General features: G+C 39.6%; 1 protein-coding gene across 1 annotated transcript in view; it reads left to right on the forward strand.

The window, feature by feature from the left end:
- The window catches only part of NOXA1 (NADPH oxidase activator 1), a 48,124-nt gene extending 32,931 nt beyond the window's left edge, over positions 1 to 15,193 (forward strand). Inside the window, exons 7-10 of the mRNA XM_044659663.1 lie at positions 6,997 to 7,166; positions 12,226 to 12,334; positions 13,373 to 13,496; positions 15,000 to 15,193. Coding sequence (XP_044515598.1) covers positions 6,997 to 7,166; positions 12,226 to 12,334; positions 13,373 to 13,496; positions 15,000 to 15,127 — 531 coding nt within the window. The 3' untranslated portion in view covers positions 15,128 to 15,193. The remainder of the gene's footprint in view (positions 1 to 6,996; positions 7,167 to 12,225; positions 12,335 to 13,372; positions 13,497 to 14,999) is intronic.
- The last annotated feature ends 4,310 nt before the right edge of the window (positions 15,194 to 19,503 follow it).

A 19,503-nucleotide genomic window follows, 5' to 3' on the forward strand; every position in this document is an offset into this window, starting at 1 on the left:
GTCTGTCACTCTCTCATTGAGATATTTCATGTTTCCTTCTATTTTATCAGTCTTTTGACTTTGTTTTATTTGTTCTTGTTGTCTTGAGAGATCATTGGTTTCTGAATGTTGGATTCTAGCCTTTAAGGACTGGTTTTCGGCTTTAATGTTTTGGTTTTCGGCTATAATTTTTTGGTTTTCCTTTTCAATCTGGTCATTTTTGGTCTTCAGTTGACTTGTCTCACTTTCCAAATGTGAAATTCTGCCTTTTAAACTGTTATTTTCTTGCCAGATTTCTTCCATCTTCCTCAGCATTTCATTTTTAAACTCTTCCATAGCTTGTGACCAGCTTTCATTTTTGGGGGGAGGTTTGGATTTTTGTTTTCCCTCCTCTGTTGTCTGGATTTTCTCTGTGTAGAAGTTGTCCAGTGTTCCAGAGTTTCTCTTGATAGTCTTTTTCTTCTGGACTTCCTTATTGCTGGCCATTGTTAGCCCTGCCCCTTTGAACTCAGGGTCTGCCTGTGCCTTGCAAGCTTGGGGGGGGGGCTCCGGGGTCTCCTTGTCCTCGGGGTCAGGCCTCCTGGTAGTTCCTGGTCTGCCCCTCTGCCCGAGGTTCCTTCAGCAGTCTTTGGGGCTGCTTCCAAGGCCAAGCTGGGTCTGCAAGGGGTCCTCACTGGAGGTCCAAGCCTGGGCTGGAGATCGTTATTCAAGCCTAGGGCACTGCCTTTGCCTGTGCAGATGCTCTTAGGGCCTGCCTTCACCCCAGCAGAAGGTAGTGAAAGTCTGTGGGCTGGAGATCTTTATTCGCACCTGAGGCGATGTCTTCAGTGCTTGGGAAAGGCCGTGTTTTAGAGGCCTTTGTCCTGGCCCGAGGAGGTGCCTTCACCCATGTGGACACTCGGGGAAAGTCCATGCGTGCCCCCAGCCACCTGGGGTCCCTCATCTTGCAGCACATAGGTACAGGCTCCAGGGCTGCCAGTGATTATCTGGTTGCCCCAGTCCTGTTTTCACACTTGTGCGTTGGCGTTGTGCGAGGTGTGCAGTGTGGGGGCTGGGGGTGGGGGAGGGGCTTCTTCCTCTCACGTTTTAGTGAGAGCTGTTTCACCCCTTTATAGTGTGGAAATGCTCCAATTCTGCGTACCTTCAATGCTGCGCCCTGTTGTGGGGTTCCTTCGTTCCTCTGGACTCGTTTTTATTTCCCCTTGAGGGGTCCTGTATGCTTTGGTCAGGAGAGATCGAGCAGCTGCTCCTTACACTGCCACCATCTTAACCAGAAGTCCTATGAACTGCTTTTTGTAGTTGAATAAAAGTATTAAAATGTCAGTGCATCTTCTGTAGGATACTGATAGATCATCCTCAGCACAACTCCAGCACTGTACAGGATGCCAGGGACAACATGTATATTGTTCTATTCAGTCAGCAAAGCCTTGGATTTTACCTTTGCAACATTTCTAGAACATATTCTTCTCTCCTTTGACATTGTCACCAATCTGGTTCAGACTCTCATTACCTCATACCTAGACTATCTCAATAGCTTGCTGGCAGGTCAGCCTTCCTCAAGTCTCTGCCTAATCCAGTCAATCCTCCCATGGCCACTAAAGTGATTTTCCTAAGGTGCAAGTCCAGCCATGTCATCTCAATGAATTCCAGTGGTTCCCTATTGCCTCTAGGATCAAAGACAAAATCCACTGCTTGATGTTCAAAGCCCTTCATAACTTGGCCTCCTCCTACCTTTCCAGTCCTTTTACATTTTACTCCCCACCACATTTTCTGATCCAGTGACACTGGCTTCCTTGCTGTTCCAGAAATAGGACACTCCATCTCTTGGCTCTGGGCATTTCTATGACTGTCCCCATACTTGGAATGCTCTTTCTCTTCAGTTCTGATTGTTACCTTCCCTGGCTTCCTTTAAGTCCTACTGAAATTTATATATATATATATATATATATTTAAAAACCCTTACCTTCTGTCTTGGAATCAATACTGTGTATTATTGGCTCCAAGGCAGAAGAGTGGTAAGGGTAGGCAATGGGGGTCAAGTGACTTACCCAGGGTCACACAGCTGGGAAGTGTCTGAGGCCATATTTGAACCTAGGACCTCCTACCTCTAGCCTGGCTCTCAATCCGCTGAGCCACCCAGATGCCCCCTAAAATTAAAAATTTAAAGAATATTTTAAATGAATAATATGGAAATATATTTTTCATGATAATACACGTATAACCCAGATCAAATTGCCTGCCAGCACCAGGGAGGGAGGGAGATAAGTTCAGTGCAATTTTTACTGTTTCTTCACATAATCCTCATTGATCACTAGGATCTAAAATGCTTAAGGAAAATTATTCTGGGGGGCAGCTAGGTGGCTCAGTGGATTGAAAGCTGGGCTTACAGTAGTTCCGGGTTCAAATGTGACCTCAGAAACTTCCTAGCTATGTAATCCTAGGCAAGTCATTGACCCTAGCCCTTCCTGCTCTTCTGCCTTGGAACCAATACATAGTATTGAATCCAAGGTGGAAGGTAAGAATGGTTTTTTAATAATGCTTCTGAAATTTCTGGTAGCAATGACCTAATCCTGATTTGCCATCATAAAACCTCTCTCTTTCCCAAAACAAGTTAGTAAAATTCAGCTATTTGCTCCATGTTGCTCTGTCAACATATTTTGCTGGATTTCAAGTAGTTATAGTATATGGAGGGTCTTTTAATTCTGTCCCTGGATCTCAGCCATTTTATAGACTCCATATTTTAGTTACAATCATCAAATGCAATGGCATATACCTATTTATCATTCTGTGCCATTACTTGATGAAATGATGTTTGCTTATCCCAAAAGTATAACTTTGGCTTTTTAACCTGTTAATATTCTCTAAAAGGACTATCAAACTTATTTATCTTATTATCCAATTTCATCATCTGTAAAATGAGGAAAAGAAATTCCTGCCTCCCAAGGTTATTGTGAGGATAAAATGAGATAATACTTTTAAAGTGTTTGTCAAACCTTAGTCTATACCAGCTATTACTATTAGCTATTATTGGTGGAATGTCTTAAATAGAGCAGTTTTCCATGTGGATCTCACTCTAGTCAGTTCTAGTGAGTGAACTAAGTTCACTCTAGTGTGCTCTTTTTGGTGAGAAAGTGCTATTTCTACAAACTTTAGGAGAATAGATCTTATATTTTGTTGATATTTTATGAGCTTTTGTTAATGTACTTTCTGAATCTGTTATGGTCTATTTTACTGTTCTGAAAGTGAATATTAAAAATGGTATTATATAACTAATTTTCTTTGTTTTTCCCCTCCAGTTTTGATTTCAGAATGTTAATAAGTCTTTTTAACATATTCAGGCACAGCCTTCTTTTTGGTATCTGTATTCTCAATATATCTTGCCTGGAGAAGAACATGGTACTTATAGGTACTTCCTTAAATTGGTTCAATGGGATCTCCAGATTCAAGGTCAAAGCCTTCAGACATCATTTTTTCCCATGGTATATATTAAGAATTTTACACTTGTCAAATCCAAATGGCATTTTGATATCATTAGGGAAAGATTTTATAAACTAAAGATGCTTAATGAGTTTTTGGTGGAGTCATATTGCTTGATGTCATTCATATACATCAGGGTGTTAATAAGATATTTTAATCTGACTCCCTTTTAAATTTGGAAACCATACTTAGTTTAGCAAAGGTGATAAGAGATTTAAGGCTAGACAGCACCATAAATTGCATCCCTGAAAAAATACTACATTTTCTTTGATTATTCTCAACAGCTAGGTGGCAAAGTGGATAGCGCACTGGTCCTGGAGTCAATAAGGCCTCAGTTCAAATGCAGCATCAGACTTTGTGGCCCTGTGTGAGTCACTTAATCTCCATCTGCTCAGTTTCATCCTCTGTAAAAAGAGGAAAATGAATTCTTACCACCCAAGGTTATTGTGAGGATAAAATTAGATAATGTTTTTAAAGTGTTTTTCAACCCGGAAAGCAATATATGCTAGTTATTACTATTGTTATTGGTGGCAAGTTAAACATAGCATAGTTTTTCACATGGGCTTCATTCTGGTGTTCTCACTATATTTGGATTTGTTTTATATATTAGTTGTACACAAGTAAGCTACAAGGGCATAACTAAGCCAAAGGCTTTCTGATCATCAGCAAAGTCAATATAAATGTTAACGACATTTTCAGGAAACTTGTTCAATGTTTACCAAGTCAGCATTAAATTGCACTTTATACCCCTGGAATTTTTTAGCACCTCTTAATTGCTCCTCAGTGGACATATTGGATTTTTTAAAAATTGGAATTCATAAATATTTTTTGGTGATACCAGAAACATCATTTCACCAAGTAACCGCACAGATGATAAATAGGTATATGCCATTTCATTTGTTGAATAACTAAAATTAGAAGTCTATAAAATGGCTGAGAGCCAGGAACAGAATCAAAGGGCCCTCCATAGATATAGCTACTTGAAATCACATAATGTGAATGCTTCATATAAAGGACATGAATATATAACCAGCCTATCCTTGGAGGGATCACTAGAATTCTCACCTTTTAATCCTAGATATTAAAAAAAAAAGAGAGAGAGATAGTCAGGCCTACCTATTGTTGAAAGCTAGTAGAGTGCTTTATTAATAACTCCTCTGTCACCATGAATTGAGTCAGTAATTATAGATTTTATGCAGCTTATTTGGCCCCACCACTTTCCAGTTTTGAAAAGCAGCTAGTTTTGGTTACCAAGTCTTTCTATTATTCATTATACTAACAGCACACCAGCTTTTTGTTTCTTGCTTGAACTTACATCTTAGTTATGTGGGACTTCTTGCAACTACATATCCAGATGACCAGGAATTTCCCATGTGCCCCTTCTTCCAGTGTTCTCTCTCACCATTCATTTCTTCATTTCTTTCACTTTTTGTTGCTAATGAAAGGAGTTAGACCTCTGATAAATTTTTGTTCTCCAAATTCTATTTTGCATATTTCTGTTTTTGTTGTTGTTATTGTTGTCTTCAGGGGGATAATATCACGATCAAGTTTTCTATTCCATGTATCAGCTGTATGCTTTTTCATAGATAGATCTTTAATAGTAATTTCTGCCATGACGGTACTTGACATCTGACCTTAAGGGTATTCCTTGATAGCTCCACCTTTCCTTTTATGGTTCTTATCATGGCAAGGCCACTGCATATGCAGTTGGGTGAAAGTTCTGAAATAGTTGTACATTTTCTATCCAATACTGTCAAAGAATGCCTACATTTCTAATTATAATAGATACTAGCTTTTTTGAATGACCATTTTTGTATAATTGGTCTACTAGTTGAATTCATGCCTTCAAATTCAAAATGGACTTTTCAGAATTGCTAAGCTTAAATTATCTCTTTTTCAAAATGTTGGTTCTGTTTTTATCATTCATTTTGTTATTAGATAGTATTTTTTAAAATGTCCATCAATATCTGATTATTTTTATTAGGTATCATTCCTGATTTGCATTGAGTATTTTCAATTGTCTAACAGTCTTTAGTTTTTCTCTATTTCATTTCCCATTTCATGTAACTTAAGCTTAGGGATGAAGTTATTTTTTATGATTGCCCTGCCCTGAAGATACCATTGACAAAAATAACATATAGCCCTTGCCTATATAACTGGTGAAATTTGTTATAATTTAGTGCTGGTTCATTATGAAAGATTTTGTGTCTTCAAGTCCATTTCATGTGTATACATGGTTTGCCTGCTGTAGCACACCATCTGTTCTGAAGTATGCCTATAGGATCTTGACCTTTCTGATTGGTTCTATTATTCTTGTGGTATTAAAATACAAAATAATCTCAGTGGTCAGTTACTCTCTATATCAAGCTGATCATTATGTTGGCTTTTGAGTAAGGCCAGCTTGTAAGCTTGTATCCCTATGCCAATCCATTTATTTCTTAAATTCATCACACTGAATAGTTAATCTGTTTAGCCCAACTGGACATTGTTTCAGGGTTTCTGTCAGGCCTTCATAGCTTCTATAGCTATCTCAATGCGCATAGAGTCCCTTTTACACATCATTAAAACTCTGGCATTCCCTAATTTTACAGTTCTCTCCCTTCCCCCAGATATGAATGAGAGGTTAGACTTAAAAGGAATCAATGCTGCTGCTGCTGCTGCTGCTGCTTTTGATAAACAACTTTCTATTTAGTGTTTTAAGAATAAACAAATGGGGGAGGGGGACACCTGGGTAGCTCGGTGGATTGAGTGCCTGGCCAAGAGATGTGAAGCCCTAGGTCCAAATTTGACCTGAGACACTTCCCAGCTGTGTGTCCCTGGGCAAGTCATTTAACCCTTATTGCCTAGCCCTTGGAATCAATACAGAGTATTGATTCTAAGATAGAAGGTAAGGATTAAAAAAAAAAGAATAAAGAAATGGATAAAACATTTATTAAACTCTTTTTCTTTACAAAGCACTGTGCTAAGTGCTGGGACTATCAATAGAAAAGCAAGACCATCTCTGCTCTTGAGGAGCTCATATTCTAGTGGAGGAGACAACTCACATGGAAAGTTTCAGCTGCAAATCATATGGAAAGGCCCTGTGGTCCTCAGGGTGTAGTGGCAAAGTAGATGTTCATCCCTTTTCTTTAATATCTTTTCCATTGATAAAATTGTTATCCATTTTTAATGCTAACCCACTTGACAATGGCTAGGACTTAATTGTTTTAAATAAAAACTTTTTTTTACCAATTACATGAAATAACAAGTTTCCACACAAGTTTTCATAAGTTATATGATTGAATCTATCACCTTCCCTCCCTTCCCTTTCCCTTCCTGGTGCTGGCAGACAATTTGATCTGGATTATACATGTTATTATTGTGCAAAATATATTTCCATATTGTTCATTTTTATAAGTGAGAAATCTTATAAAACCAACACACATATATGTGAATAAGAAAGGCTCCCCCTCATCCTTTCTTAGTCCCCTGGGAACTTTTGGTTAATATGACTTTGCCTAAACCCAGTGCATCTCCATTCTGTACTCTATGTCCCATCAGGGTCCAGCAGCCCAGGAAGAGGTGTCTAGCAGCCCAGACACATCTGTCAACCTCAGTGTACACTGTACTTTCAATGTGACCCTGGAGGTAAAAAGGGGAACATCTGTGCCTGTCCTCAGAGCCCTGCTGAGAGAGAAGCTCCTGCAGCAATCAGAAGGTGCACAGCTCAGGTATGGATTTGGTGCTGACCCTAGGGACACAGGGCATCCCTTTTTGTAATGGCAAACCCCAGAAAACATACACCTGTTAGAAAGAATCATGCTATTCACTTCCTGACAGAAAGGTGATAGTCTTCAGGTACAGAATGAGACATGCTTTTTTTTTGGCCACAGCCAATGAGTAAATTATTCTGCTTGATTTTACATATTATGAGAATTTTGTTTTTGTTTTTTCTTTTTTGAATGAAGTAGGGGTTAGGAGGAAGAGAATATCAATATCTGTTCTTTTTTTTTAATTTAATTTAAAAAAAAGGAATCCAACTAATCCCAAAAAATTAGTCCATGGGTAAGAAGAGAATTCAGGAACATTTATAGGATAAAATATTAAATAACACTGATATTGACTCATGGAGCTCTTTTTAAGGAAGAGATTGAAAAGAAGGATAGAGACAATCTGTGGAAGAAGGAAGGGATGGGATCAAGAGATGAGGAACCACCTCTTTATCAGAAACTGGAGTAGAGGAAACAGTAAGACATGATATCAGAGGGTTTTTAAATGTAGAGAAGAGGTAGTTCATGATAAATAGCCTCTAATTTCTCAGTAAAATATGTCCCTAATCCCTTCTCACTTCCTTCCTGCCTACTTTTCCCATTGTTTGTTTTGTTTCTTTTTTACCACCAATCTTTTCTTTTCTGTCTTTGAATATGCTCCAGTCACTCCTGTCTTAAAGAACCTCTGGCTTAACCTCAGCACTTCTTACCAAACATCATCTTTTGTAGTTCATTGGAATGCCTCCAGTAATCATTCTACTTCTGAGAAGCCAGATTTCCCAAGGGGGTAACTCAGTCTGCTGTATCTGTTTCCTCATCACCTTATTCCTTCCTTGACTTCCTGAAATCTAGCTCCTAGTCCTGTCTCTCATAAAACTGTTTTACATGATGGTGACATAATGAGGTGGTAAAGTTAGAGTTACTGGATTACTATTGGGCACTGGTCTTGGAGTCAGGAAGACCTTGATTCAAATCCTGCCTCAACCATTTACTAGTTGTGTAATAGGAGATTAGTCACTTTAAAACCTCATTTTTCTTATCTATAAAATGAAAGGGTTAGAACTAAATGGCTTCTAAGGTCCCTTCAAGCTCCAAATTTATGACTCCATGATTCTGTCCTCTGAATCAAATCAAACAACTAAAAATCTTTATCTTCCTTCTCAGATATGAGACTCTCCTTGGGTCAGAACTGTTATCTCCTCAGTTTCCTGGCTTATCCCCACCCTCCAACTGATGACTTCATAGCCTCACCCCTCACATTCTTTTCTTTATCACTCTTCCTTATCCTCTGCCCAGCCCCATATTGGCTGGGCACTGGGTTGAACTGGAACTCAGAAATCCTCATTTCAGTTTGAACCCAATAGTGTCAAAAGATATCTTAATATGAGAACAGTATTTTTGATTGACCCATTGGGGGCATACTGGGGGAGTCCCTTGTAAGGTCATCATAGCCTCACTTCTGCTGCCTTTGCTGAAACAACAAAGTAGATTTTAAGAGTATAGAGGTGGCATGATGAAAGCAATTAATTGTCCACATTCCACTGTACTCATGAAGGAGTTGACCTTCATAGGGCTTTAATCAATCAACTGTAATTTGTTATATACTATATCTTAGGTACTATGCTAGGTGCTGGGAATATAAAGAAGAAGAAGAAGAAAAAAAAAAAAGAGAAGAAAAGAAATATCCCTTGACCTCCAGGAGCTTTCATTCTATTGGAGAGACAACATACTAATATATAATATTATAATAAGCATATATAAGCACAATAATAATAAACATATATAAAATATATTTAAATGAATTCATGATAATTTTGGGAGGGAGGATACTAGCAACTATAGGATGGATATCAGGAAAGACTTTATGAAGAATGTGATGCTTGATGTTGGGTGAGATTCTCCTTCTCATGAACTCTAGGCTGGTAAACTTCCACTATAGTCAGGTCATGTGAAGGGTGTTTTTTGGATGTAATATCCCATTCTAGGTAGACAAAACTATAATGCTACATATAACTTACTAAAAAAGGAAAGACAGAAAATGGAAAAGGAGAAATAGCAGAGAAGTTTGAGATTGAGAGGACAAGAGAGGAAAGGCACATTTTTTTAAATGGTAGGGGGAGCCCCCAGAGTGGCAGACACTTTGGGAAAACCCTCCTCCTCCCCAAGAGGTCCCTTGATTCCATTACCTATAACACTACTCTGCTGAATGGACTTCTCCATTACAATAGTTTGTTTGAAAAGAAAGTTTCTCTCAGCTCTACCCTGAACATTTTTCAATTCCTGCTTTACAGTACAATGTCTGTCACATAGAAAATACAATAAAAATGTTTCTTGACTGACAAAAAAAATGGAATGTAATGCTTGAATGTTTGTTAACAAAGGGCTTTTTCTTTTATTTTCCCAAAGAGGAGAGAGAGATGGGAGGGAGAAAAAATGAAATTTAATTAATTAAAATTTAAATTACAAGTTTAAAAAACAGTTTTGAATTTTTAAAAAAGAATATGGTTCTTGAGTTGAGTTTTGAAGGAATAAAAAGAGATTCTGTGAAGTAGAGGTGAGGAGGGAGTATATTACAGGTTTGGAGGGCAGCCAGTACAAAGGGCTAAAAACAGGAAATGGAGTGTCATGTGTGAGGAACAGTGAGATTAGCTTGCCTGGGCTGAAAAATGGATGAAAAGAAGCAAAGGAGAATCATGCTAGAAAGTTAAGTTAGGGCCAGGTTATGAAGGGCTTTAAATACTCCACAAAAGAACTCAATATTTGGTCCTATAGGCCATAGGAAGCCATTGGAGCTAATCAAATAGAGGAATAATATGCAATTTAGGAAAATCACTTTGGTAACTGTATGGAAGATGGCAAAAAGAGACCAATTAAGAAATTATTTCAATAGTCCCTGTGAAGGTTTGAACTTGGGTGGTAGCCACAGGAATAAGAAAGAAATGGATATGAGAGATGTTTTGAAGAAAGAAATGACAAGATTTGGCAACAGGTTGAATTTGTGGGGTGAAGAATAGTGAGGCATCAAGGATAGCAGAATTGTGATCCTGAGGCAGGGGGGAGTGGGGAGGTTTAAAGAGGGCATTTTTTGAAAGTTCTGCAGAAGTGAAAAATGAGTTGTGTTTTGAACATATTAAGTTTGAGGTGCTTATAGAACATCCACTTAGAAATATCCAGTAGATTGTCATTGTCATGGAACTGAAATTCAGAAGAGACTAGAGGGAGTCATCTGTATAGAGATGACAATTGAAACTTTGCCAGTTGATAAGGTCACCAAGTGAGAGAACATAGAAAGAAAAGGTCTAAGATAGAGCCTTGGAGTACACCCATAGTTAGGGGTTATAACGTGGAGGATGAACCAGAAAAGGCGAGGGGGGAATGGTCAGATAGGTAGGAGGAAAACCAAGAAAGAGAGAACACTATCATAAGAGCTCAGATAAGAGAGAATATATATAGACTGGTCAACAAAATCAAATGCCACTGAGAAATCCAGAAGAATTAGGATTAAGAAGAAGCCATCAGATTTGTCAATTAAAAGATCCCTACTAACTTTGGAAAGAAGTTTCAGTTGTGTATTGAGGTTAAAAGTCAGAATGGAAAGAGTTGAAGGAGAGGAAAGGAAATAATGTCAGTCAGTGTAGGCAGCTTTTTGTAGGAGGTCGATAGTGAAAGGGAAAAGAGATACAAGCCAATAGTTTAAGGATTTCTTTTTCACCACAGATAGATGAGCCCTTGGACATATTTGTAGATAGTGGAGATAACAGTACATAAAGTGATACCAGGTACCAGTTGTTAAAGAGAGACTGAAAAATCAAAAGGAGGGGATGATGAGGAGGGCAATCCAGTGGCAAAGGAAGGAATGAAATCAATGGGTGTGGTCCCATCACCTCTTTATCAGAGACTAAAGAAAACAATGTGGAATGATGTCAAGGGATTTTTAAGATGTGGAGAAAAGAAGAGGGACCCTCTATTTTCTCAGTAAAGTATGAAATAAAGTTCTTATCTAAGAGGGGCAAACTGGAGGGAAAGGCCTGGAGGCCTGAAAGAAAAGAGAATTAGAAACAGCCTCAAGGAGGAGTAGGATGTAGTATCAATTAGGAAAGAAAAAAAAGGATTGACTTGCTATATATAATGGGGTTTGTCAAGATTAAAGAACATATACAGTGATCCCTCACCTCTCACAGGAGTTAAGTTCCAGACACTCCCACGATAGGTGAAAACCGGGAAGTAGAGGGAGAGCAAACAGACCGATGCTACAGTCACTGAGCCAGTCAGTGCCCAGGATACGGAACATAGCACTGTGGTTGGTCACCTTTCATCGTGAATAGTGTGCCATGTACAATCTCTCATTGGCAGACTTGTGCAAGAGGTAGTAGCGTACTGCATTTCCATTGTGTACAGTACAGTATTCATCTGCAAAATCCTGTGATATGGCAAAAACTCTGCAATACAGAATTAGATACTTATATATTTTTAAAAACCCGTGAGACAGTGAAGCTGCAATAAGTGAACTGCGATATAACAAGGGACGACTGTATTTCTAATGAGCCCTATCAATGAGTTCTTTGACTTCCTCCACCTCCACTCAATAGCCCACGAGTAGGACCAGAGAAGGTAGACAGTAAGATGATCCACAGTTAGGGGTTGGCCAAGTATGTTTGACTCTGGATTAGAAAGAAAAGGCTTCATGTGTCCAGGATGCTCTGCTCTGTTGCTCCCTTCTGTCCTGGCTTCCCTTATCCAGGTTTCTCCTCAGGTTAAGGAGAAAGAACTAGTATAAGGCATCAGTAGTGTTTCCTTTTCATGGAAGAATTGTTTAAAGGGCAATTTTGTCAAGAAAGGCAATATCTTATTTCTGTCTGTGACCAGAGGTGGGCCCTAAACTTCCCTTAATGAAGTTAGGCATTAATAGTAAATCTTCCATCATACACCCATGCTCTGAGGGCCAATCTTTGTGCCTATAATTTGGCAGACTATGCATGTGACATGAAATAAGCAACAGGTGACTAAATATCCATTGCAGGTATAGCCACCAGGACAGTGGAAAATTCATTACAATTTCTGGGGAAGAGGCTTGTAAAAAGATGTGGCAAGAGGCAGCAGCAGGCAGAAGACTAAGTCTCCAATGCCAGGTAAGTCTCTAAGGTATCTTCTAGGAACTCTGGGGGCAAGGAAAACAATACAGAAATACCAGTGGAGGAAGAATTGTCATGGGATAGATAGCAACCCTATCTGGGCTACTCTCCTTCCAGACTCCAGATTCACCCTTTATGTTTCTGCTCAGGACTTTCTGGGTACTTCTCTACCCATCAGTTTCTCTATCTGTGCCTATTACCTATCCATTCATACCTGAAACCTAAAGAAGCATTAAAGCCAGAGTTAGTGGCCTTCCCAGCAACTGCAGGGTGTAACTAGGGTCAGGTCAGATGTAGGAAACAAACACATACTCAGTCATCTGAATTCCCAGAAAAGCAATTGTTTCCCTAGATTGTGAGAGCTCTTTTCAAGAGTTAGCAAAGGTCATCTGTAGTGCAAGAGAGGGGATTGTAAACAGGATGGTCTTTCAAAGAGCTGTAATGACTGAAGTGGATGTGTTCTGACTTGGTGATACCATCCATGTTTACTCCCTGCTTAGCTCATCACCAGTCTCAGTCTCTGTATCCGAAGGTGTGCTGGTAAATTTTTAACAAACAGCTTACTTAAAACAAAACAACCCAGAGTACATTCTAACTTTAATCTTCATTATTAACATTTTCTTAAGTCTAGAAATCAACAAAACAATAAATCAAGCCCTAATCTGTAATGTTCACAATTTCTGAATAAATGCTTGGACCAAAAATTTAAGAATAGGTTCTTGGTTAGTTCAAGCTGGCTCTAGAACACCCCTGTAATATTTACTCACTGGTCTCCCAGGCATAATTATACATTCAGGTCTGACCAAACAGGTGGTTGTCTATCCAAAGCTTCATGTTGACCTTTCCTCCCAAATGTTTTCTCTTCTTGCATAGTTTAGTTAGCCTTAGTTCTTCTTATCTTCTTGGCTGTCCCTTCTCTCAATCCTCCTCTGACTCAATCTACTCTCCTCCCTTCCTCTGACTCAACCTGTCTGTTTTTTCCTCCTGTAACTCATTATGACTCTCTCACTTAACCTGGTTCTTCTTTCCTATTAGGGAACAGAATGCTATGGAGGTCGACCTGTGCTCTATCAAATGGTTGCTCAGTACAGCTATTCTGCACAGGGACCCGAAGACTTAGAATTCCAGAAAGGGGACACCCTGGACATTCTCTCTGAAGGTATTGGGATTTGGGCGACTCCTTTTGCTAAGACCAGTCATTAAAGAACAACTATTCATTTGTTTCAGTTGTACCCAACTTTTATGACCCCATCTGAGATTTCTTGGTAAAACTTACTGGAGTGTATTACCATTTCTTTCTCCAGCTCATTTTATAGATCTGGACACTGAGGCAAACAGGGTTAAGAGGCATGCCCAGGGTCACACAGGTAGTAAGTGTCTGAGGCCAAATTTGCACTTATAAAGTCTTCCTGAGTCTAGATCAGGCACTCTATCCACTGTACCACCTAGCTACCCCAATACTTGTAATATCTAGGCCTTCCTTAGCACTAGATTAGTGGATGAGATTCCTTTGTATGGCTGAACCTAGGGCTGCACAATCATATGGCACAAGATTTTGGAATTTAGAAGCAGGAATTTTAGATGTCATCTAGTCTGACCCCCTCGTTTTAAAGATAAGGAAATTGAGTCCCTTCACACAGGTAGAAATGGAAGAGACAGGGTTCAAACATAAGTCTTGTGACTCCCAAGAAAGCCTTTTTTTTGTGATTTGAAAACTTTTATTTAATTAATTAATTTAGAATTTTTTTTACATGGTTCCATGATTCATGTTCTTCCCCCTCCTCCTCCCACCCCTCTCCCATACCCAATGCACAATTCCACTGAGTTTTTTTATGTGTCATTAATCAAGACCTATTTCTATATTATTAATATTTGCATTAGGGTGGTCTCTTAGAGTCTACGTCCCTAATCATATCCCCATCGAACCATGTGATCAAGCACTTGTTTTTCTTCTGTGTTTCTACTTCCACAGTTCAGAATGCCTTTTTTTCTGAAAGCTAAGATTTCTGAAGGCCAAGTCAGAAATTAGACACCTGTATGAGCCTGGTTCTTGGCCACAGATTGAATCCTGTCAGGTTGAGAGCCTAGCCTGCCCCTCAGACCACCAGACAGTACTGCTTCTCTACCCCTTAAGTATGGCCCAGTTTCTCTGGTGTTTATTCTTTTTCCCTTTTTAAAGCTGCTGCTGCGTTTTCTTTAAAAAAAAATTCTTATCTTCCATCTTAGAATCAATACTCTGTAATGGTTACAAGGCAGAAGAGTGAAAAGGGCTTGGCAATATAGGTTAAGTGACTTGCCCAGGGTAACAGAGCTAGGAAGTAGGACAGATTTGAACCCAGGACCTCCTGCCTCTAGGCCTGGCTCTCAATTCACTGAGCCCCTTCACTGGCCCCCTCCTTTCTTAAACTTCTAACATTTTGCTGGGATAGAATAGAAATATTTCCAGTCATCCCCTGATAGAATCCCTATAGCCTATTCCTGTCCTGCTTAGCAATAAATTTCCAAACATCTTCTCAAATCTAATAGAAATTTTAGACACCTCTGCTCCCTTTTGGTCAGTAATGTAAATAACCCAGAGCTGGCTACTTCTAAGTGTGACCCAAAGACTTTGTCTCTTTGAAACTTTTTGGTTTCTGATTGTGATATCTTCCTGTTTTTGCAGTGAATGATGAGTGGCTGGAAGGCCATTGCAGAGGCCACATTGGCATTTTCCCCAAGTGTTTTGCTCAGTTGGCCGGCATAGCCAGAGAAGAGGCTCCCATCGAAACACCCATGACTTACAGCTTCTGAATACTTCCCAAGAGAACCAGGACCAATGAATGCATAGCTCCTTGCCATCACGGGAGTGCCCATCCCATAGCCAGAGGGTTCTCCAGGAGTCCCATCTCCATGAAGATTTCCAAAAGAAAAACCCCCCACTTACTTTAGAAGACATAGGCATCTAGCTACTGGGATTAGGAATATCCACTTCATAGGATATCAGCATCCTGATTAAGAGGAGCTTAGGATTTAGAACTGGAAAAAGAGATCTGAGAGATCACTAAATCCAACCTCCTTCTACTTTTATAGAGGAAGAAAATGAGGCTGAGAGAGAAATGACTTGCCTAGAGTCACAAAACTAAGAAACAGCAGAACTGAGATCTGAACCAGGTCCTCTTCAAGTCCAATGCTTTTTCATGATACTCAATAATCACTGGGGCAAAAATAAGCTGGAGGGCAGCAGATGATTCCTAACTACCAGCTTTAGATCCATCCTCATCCAACCTCTTCATTTTTCAGATGAGGTCCAGAGGTGAAAAGATTTCCTCAAGGTCGAACAGTAGCAAAGCCTGGACTGTGCTTCCTTCTCCAAAAGGGGAAAATACCCATTGAAAGATATTATTACAACTGTTATCTATCTCATCTAGGGGAAAAACATCTAACCCAATACTCAATTCAGGTCTAGAGTTAATGATATAGCCACATTCTTGTGTTATTAAAAAAGAAAAAAGGAAACAAAGCAGATATCTTTTGGTTCAGGAAATGGCTAAACAAATTGTAGTCATTAAATTTAGTGGAATATTCCTATTCTATAAGAAATTATGAGTATGAAGAATTCAGAAAGCTGTAACAAAGGAGAGCATCTTCTCTAATTCTTAAAGGGATTTACCTGTGCTCTAAGAGCACAAGGATTTGTTCTTTGGGGTGACAGAGCAGATCCTTATTGCTGTCTAGGATTAGGAGCCTTGTCAAAGAGGATTGGCAAGTGAGCGGGGGAGAGGCCCCTGTAAGCTTCTTTGGGCCCTGCCTGGTTTAGAGCACAGATCTCCCTAGGGCTTCAGGCAATTGGAAGAGGAGAGGAGGGAAAGGATTTCTCTCTCTCCTCCCCCAACCCTTAGCAGCCAGAGGCACAGAACAACACATGCTTGCTTAAATGAGCCCAAGACAGAACCTTAAGGCCTTAACGATCTCTTCTGTTTTGAAATTCTCTGCACCCACATAACCAAACAGAGATCCTAAGAAATGGGCATTTCCCCTCCTTGGGGTCTACTTCTTGAGTTTGAAAGATTAGAAGTCATTGAGTTAGTGCTAATTGCCTAAGAGGTAACTGTCCTGTGAAAAGGGCATTAGTAATGTAGAAGTAAGCAAAGGACTAAAACTGGAATCATTCCTAGACACAAAGCAAATTTAGAACTTATGAGTCAAATAGTGTAGGCTTGAGGTAAAAGTGAAATGTTTGTTCAACAGTCTCACAAAGCACCTTGACTTTGGGGGAAAGTATCCTATAGATAATGGGTTGTAGCATTTTTGTTTTAAGTATTTAGCTATGGATCTTTTGAGTTTTTCTAAACCCTTTCCTTCTGTCTTAGTATCAGTTCTAAGGCAGAAGAACAGCAAGGGCTAGGCAATTGGGGTTAAGTGACTTGCCCAGGGTTACACAGCAAGGATGTATCTAAGGCCAGATTTGAACCCAAGTCCTCCCAACTCCAAGCCTAGCACTCTCTCCACTGTGCTACCTAACAGACCCCAATCTTTTGGGTTTTAAGTATTTCTTTTGTAGGGGAGGGGGGGAAATAGTTATCCTATATCTGATATTTGCTTTTTATATTGAATACTTTTTCTAGAAGGAACAATGTTAATTCCTTTTAGGGTAGACCCTAGATATGATCCTAACTAAGCTTAATTATATAAATTTTCCTTAGGACTCCAGGGTAGACATATAAGCAAGAGAAAATGTGAATTCCTGGAGCTAGAGTATGCTCAGCTCCAGCATCTGTTAGAGAAGCATGAGAAGACTTAGATGAATAAATGTGGAGTGATGTTAAAAGAACCAAGCAAAGAAAATACACAATGACCACAACAATGTAAGTAGAAAGAACAAGAAAAGAAACAACTGTAGAATTATGATCAAGCTTAACTCTAGTGAAGAGGTGTGAAAATGCATTTTTCCTCTTTGCAAGGGTAGTAGACGGAGTATGGAGCAATGCAGTGCAAAGCAATGCAGAACATCGTAGGTGCCAAGGAAGCGTGCATTCCTCTCCCTTCCCTGTCAGCCTCTGCTGATGCTAGTCTTGTTAAGAGAACTTTTTTTCTTTCTTTTTATCCTTTGTTACAAGAAACAACTTTCCTGAGACAGGACATTTAGTCCATGACTATCTCTGCTGTTTTGTATTTCCTTCCCTGAGCACAGATGAGGAAAGGAATATACCTTTAGAAATGAAGGTAATTAAAAAAGAAGAAAAGAAAAGAAATGAAACTAGTATGTAAGTTGAAGTTATCAATAAAAAATGTTTAAATGAATGGAACCTTGTAGTACTTTTCATTGTAGCATATTGATATCAATATACTTTTTTTTTTAATTTTAAACCCCTAACTTCTGTGTATTGACTTATAGGTGGAAGATTGGTAAGGGTAGGCAATGGGGGTCAAGTGACTTGCCCAGGGTCACACAGCTGGGAAGTGTCTGAGGCCGGATTTGAACCTAGGACCTCCTGTCTCTAGGCCTGGCTCTCAATCCACTGAGCTACCCAGCTGCCCCATCAATATACTTTTAAAAAAATGCTTAACTTCTGTCTTAAAATTGTGTTATAATTAAAATTCCTTGGAGATTGTATCTTCATTTGTAATTATTTATTAAATAATAAAAAGACCAGAGAAAGAAAAGGCACCAGCCACATGTGACCAGATGTTCCCTTAGCAGCCTCCTCCCTGAGTCAGTCAGACTACCCATGCTGGCACCCTCCTAGTTGCCTCCCCCAGGTCACAGACACACCAGTAGTCTCTTAGCCACCTCCTCCCTCTGAGATTCTTACACCAGAGACACATTTCCTTCCCCCTCTCCAATTTGTGCTCTTCGTGACATCCCTTTCCCGAGCCCCTCTGATTTAGAGGACCTTTGATCTCGGACTGGACAAGAGGCAGGTCTTCTGGATGCCAGGAGTCGCCATATGCTCTTTATTTTTTTTTAAACCCTTAACTTCTGTGTATTGGCTCCAAGGCAGAAGAGTGGTAAGGGTGGGCAATGGGGGTCAAGTGACTTGCCCAGGGTCACACAGCTGGGAAGTGTCTGAGGCCGGATTTGAACCTAGGACCTCCTGTCTCTAAGGGCTGACTCTCAATCCACTGAGCTACCCAGCTGTCCCTGCCATATACTCTTTAGAATGGCACAGCACTAGTACCAGTGTCTCCTGGCATGGTAGAGAGGACTCTGCCCATCGCCTCAGAGAGATATAGTTCAGAGGCTCAGAAGTAAAATCTTTTGCTTTAAAATCAAAAGGTTGTCAGTGTTTAAAAAAAAAAGGGACACAAAATAGCATTAAATTTCCACAACTGATACAGGTATTAGTTCCAAGGTAGAAGTGTGATCAGGGCTAGGCACTTGGGGTTAAGTGACTTGCCCAGGGTCACAAAGCTAGGAAGTGTCTGGAGTCAACTTTGAACTCAAGTCTTTCCAACTAAAGGCCTTTGACACTATCCACTGTACTACCTAACTATCCCTTCAATATATTTGTAAGGTAGGAAGAATATGAAGAATTCAGGAAAACTGATAAGTCTCTTTTGAACTGATGCAAAGCAAAACAAACAGAAGAATATTCACAGTGACTATAATAATATAAATGAATGACACTAAAATTGGGATTAATTGCAATGTTGACCAGTGTTGATCCCTAGAAACCAGAGGAAATACTTGTCCCTTTTTTAAATACAAAGGTAGAAGGCTTTGTGAATGTAGTGTTGCATCTATTGCCAGACACAATCTTTTTGTCTGTCAGTTTGGCTTACCTGTTTTTCTTTATTACTAAGAAATAATTATGGAAAGACAACTCTCCACCTTTTTATTGCCTCCCTGCAGCATTTCGTTCTGTGAAATTGGTTTAATATTTACCCTGAATATGGTTTGGAGCAATTTATCTGTTTGTTTCTCAATCTCCCACCAAAAAAGAGAATGGAAGTCTTATGGATGGGAACTATAATGTGGATTTTTTTTTTTTTTGCCTTTCTATCTATTCCCAGTGCGTAGCATAGTGCCTGGTACAGAGTAAATCCTTAATAACATCTTGTTAAAATGAATTCCTCCTCTTTCACCCAATCTCAATCTAGAAACTTAGGGCAGAAGAGGGTGTCTCCAGAGAGCTGTGTAATGGAACAAAAGCCTACCAATACAGGCCAAAAGGAACTTGTAAGGT

This window comes from Gracilinanus agilis, chromosome 2 (genome assembly GCF_016433145.1).
Source record: "Gracilinanus agilis isolate LMUSP501 chromosome 2, AgileGrace, whole genome shotgun sequence".
NCBI classification, from domain to species: Eukaryota; Metazoa; Chordata; class Mammalia; order Didelphimorphia; family Didelphidae; genus Gracilinanus; species Gracilinanus agilis.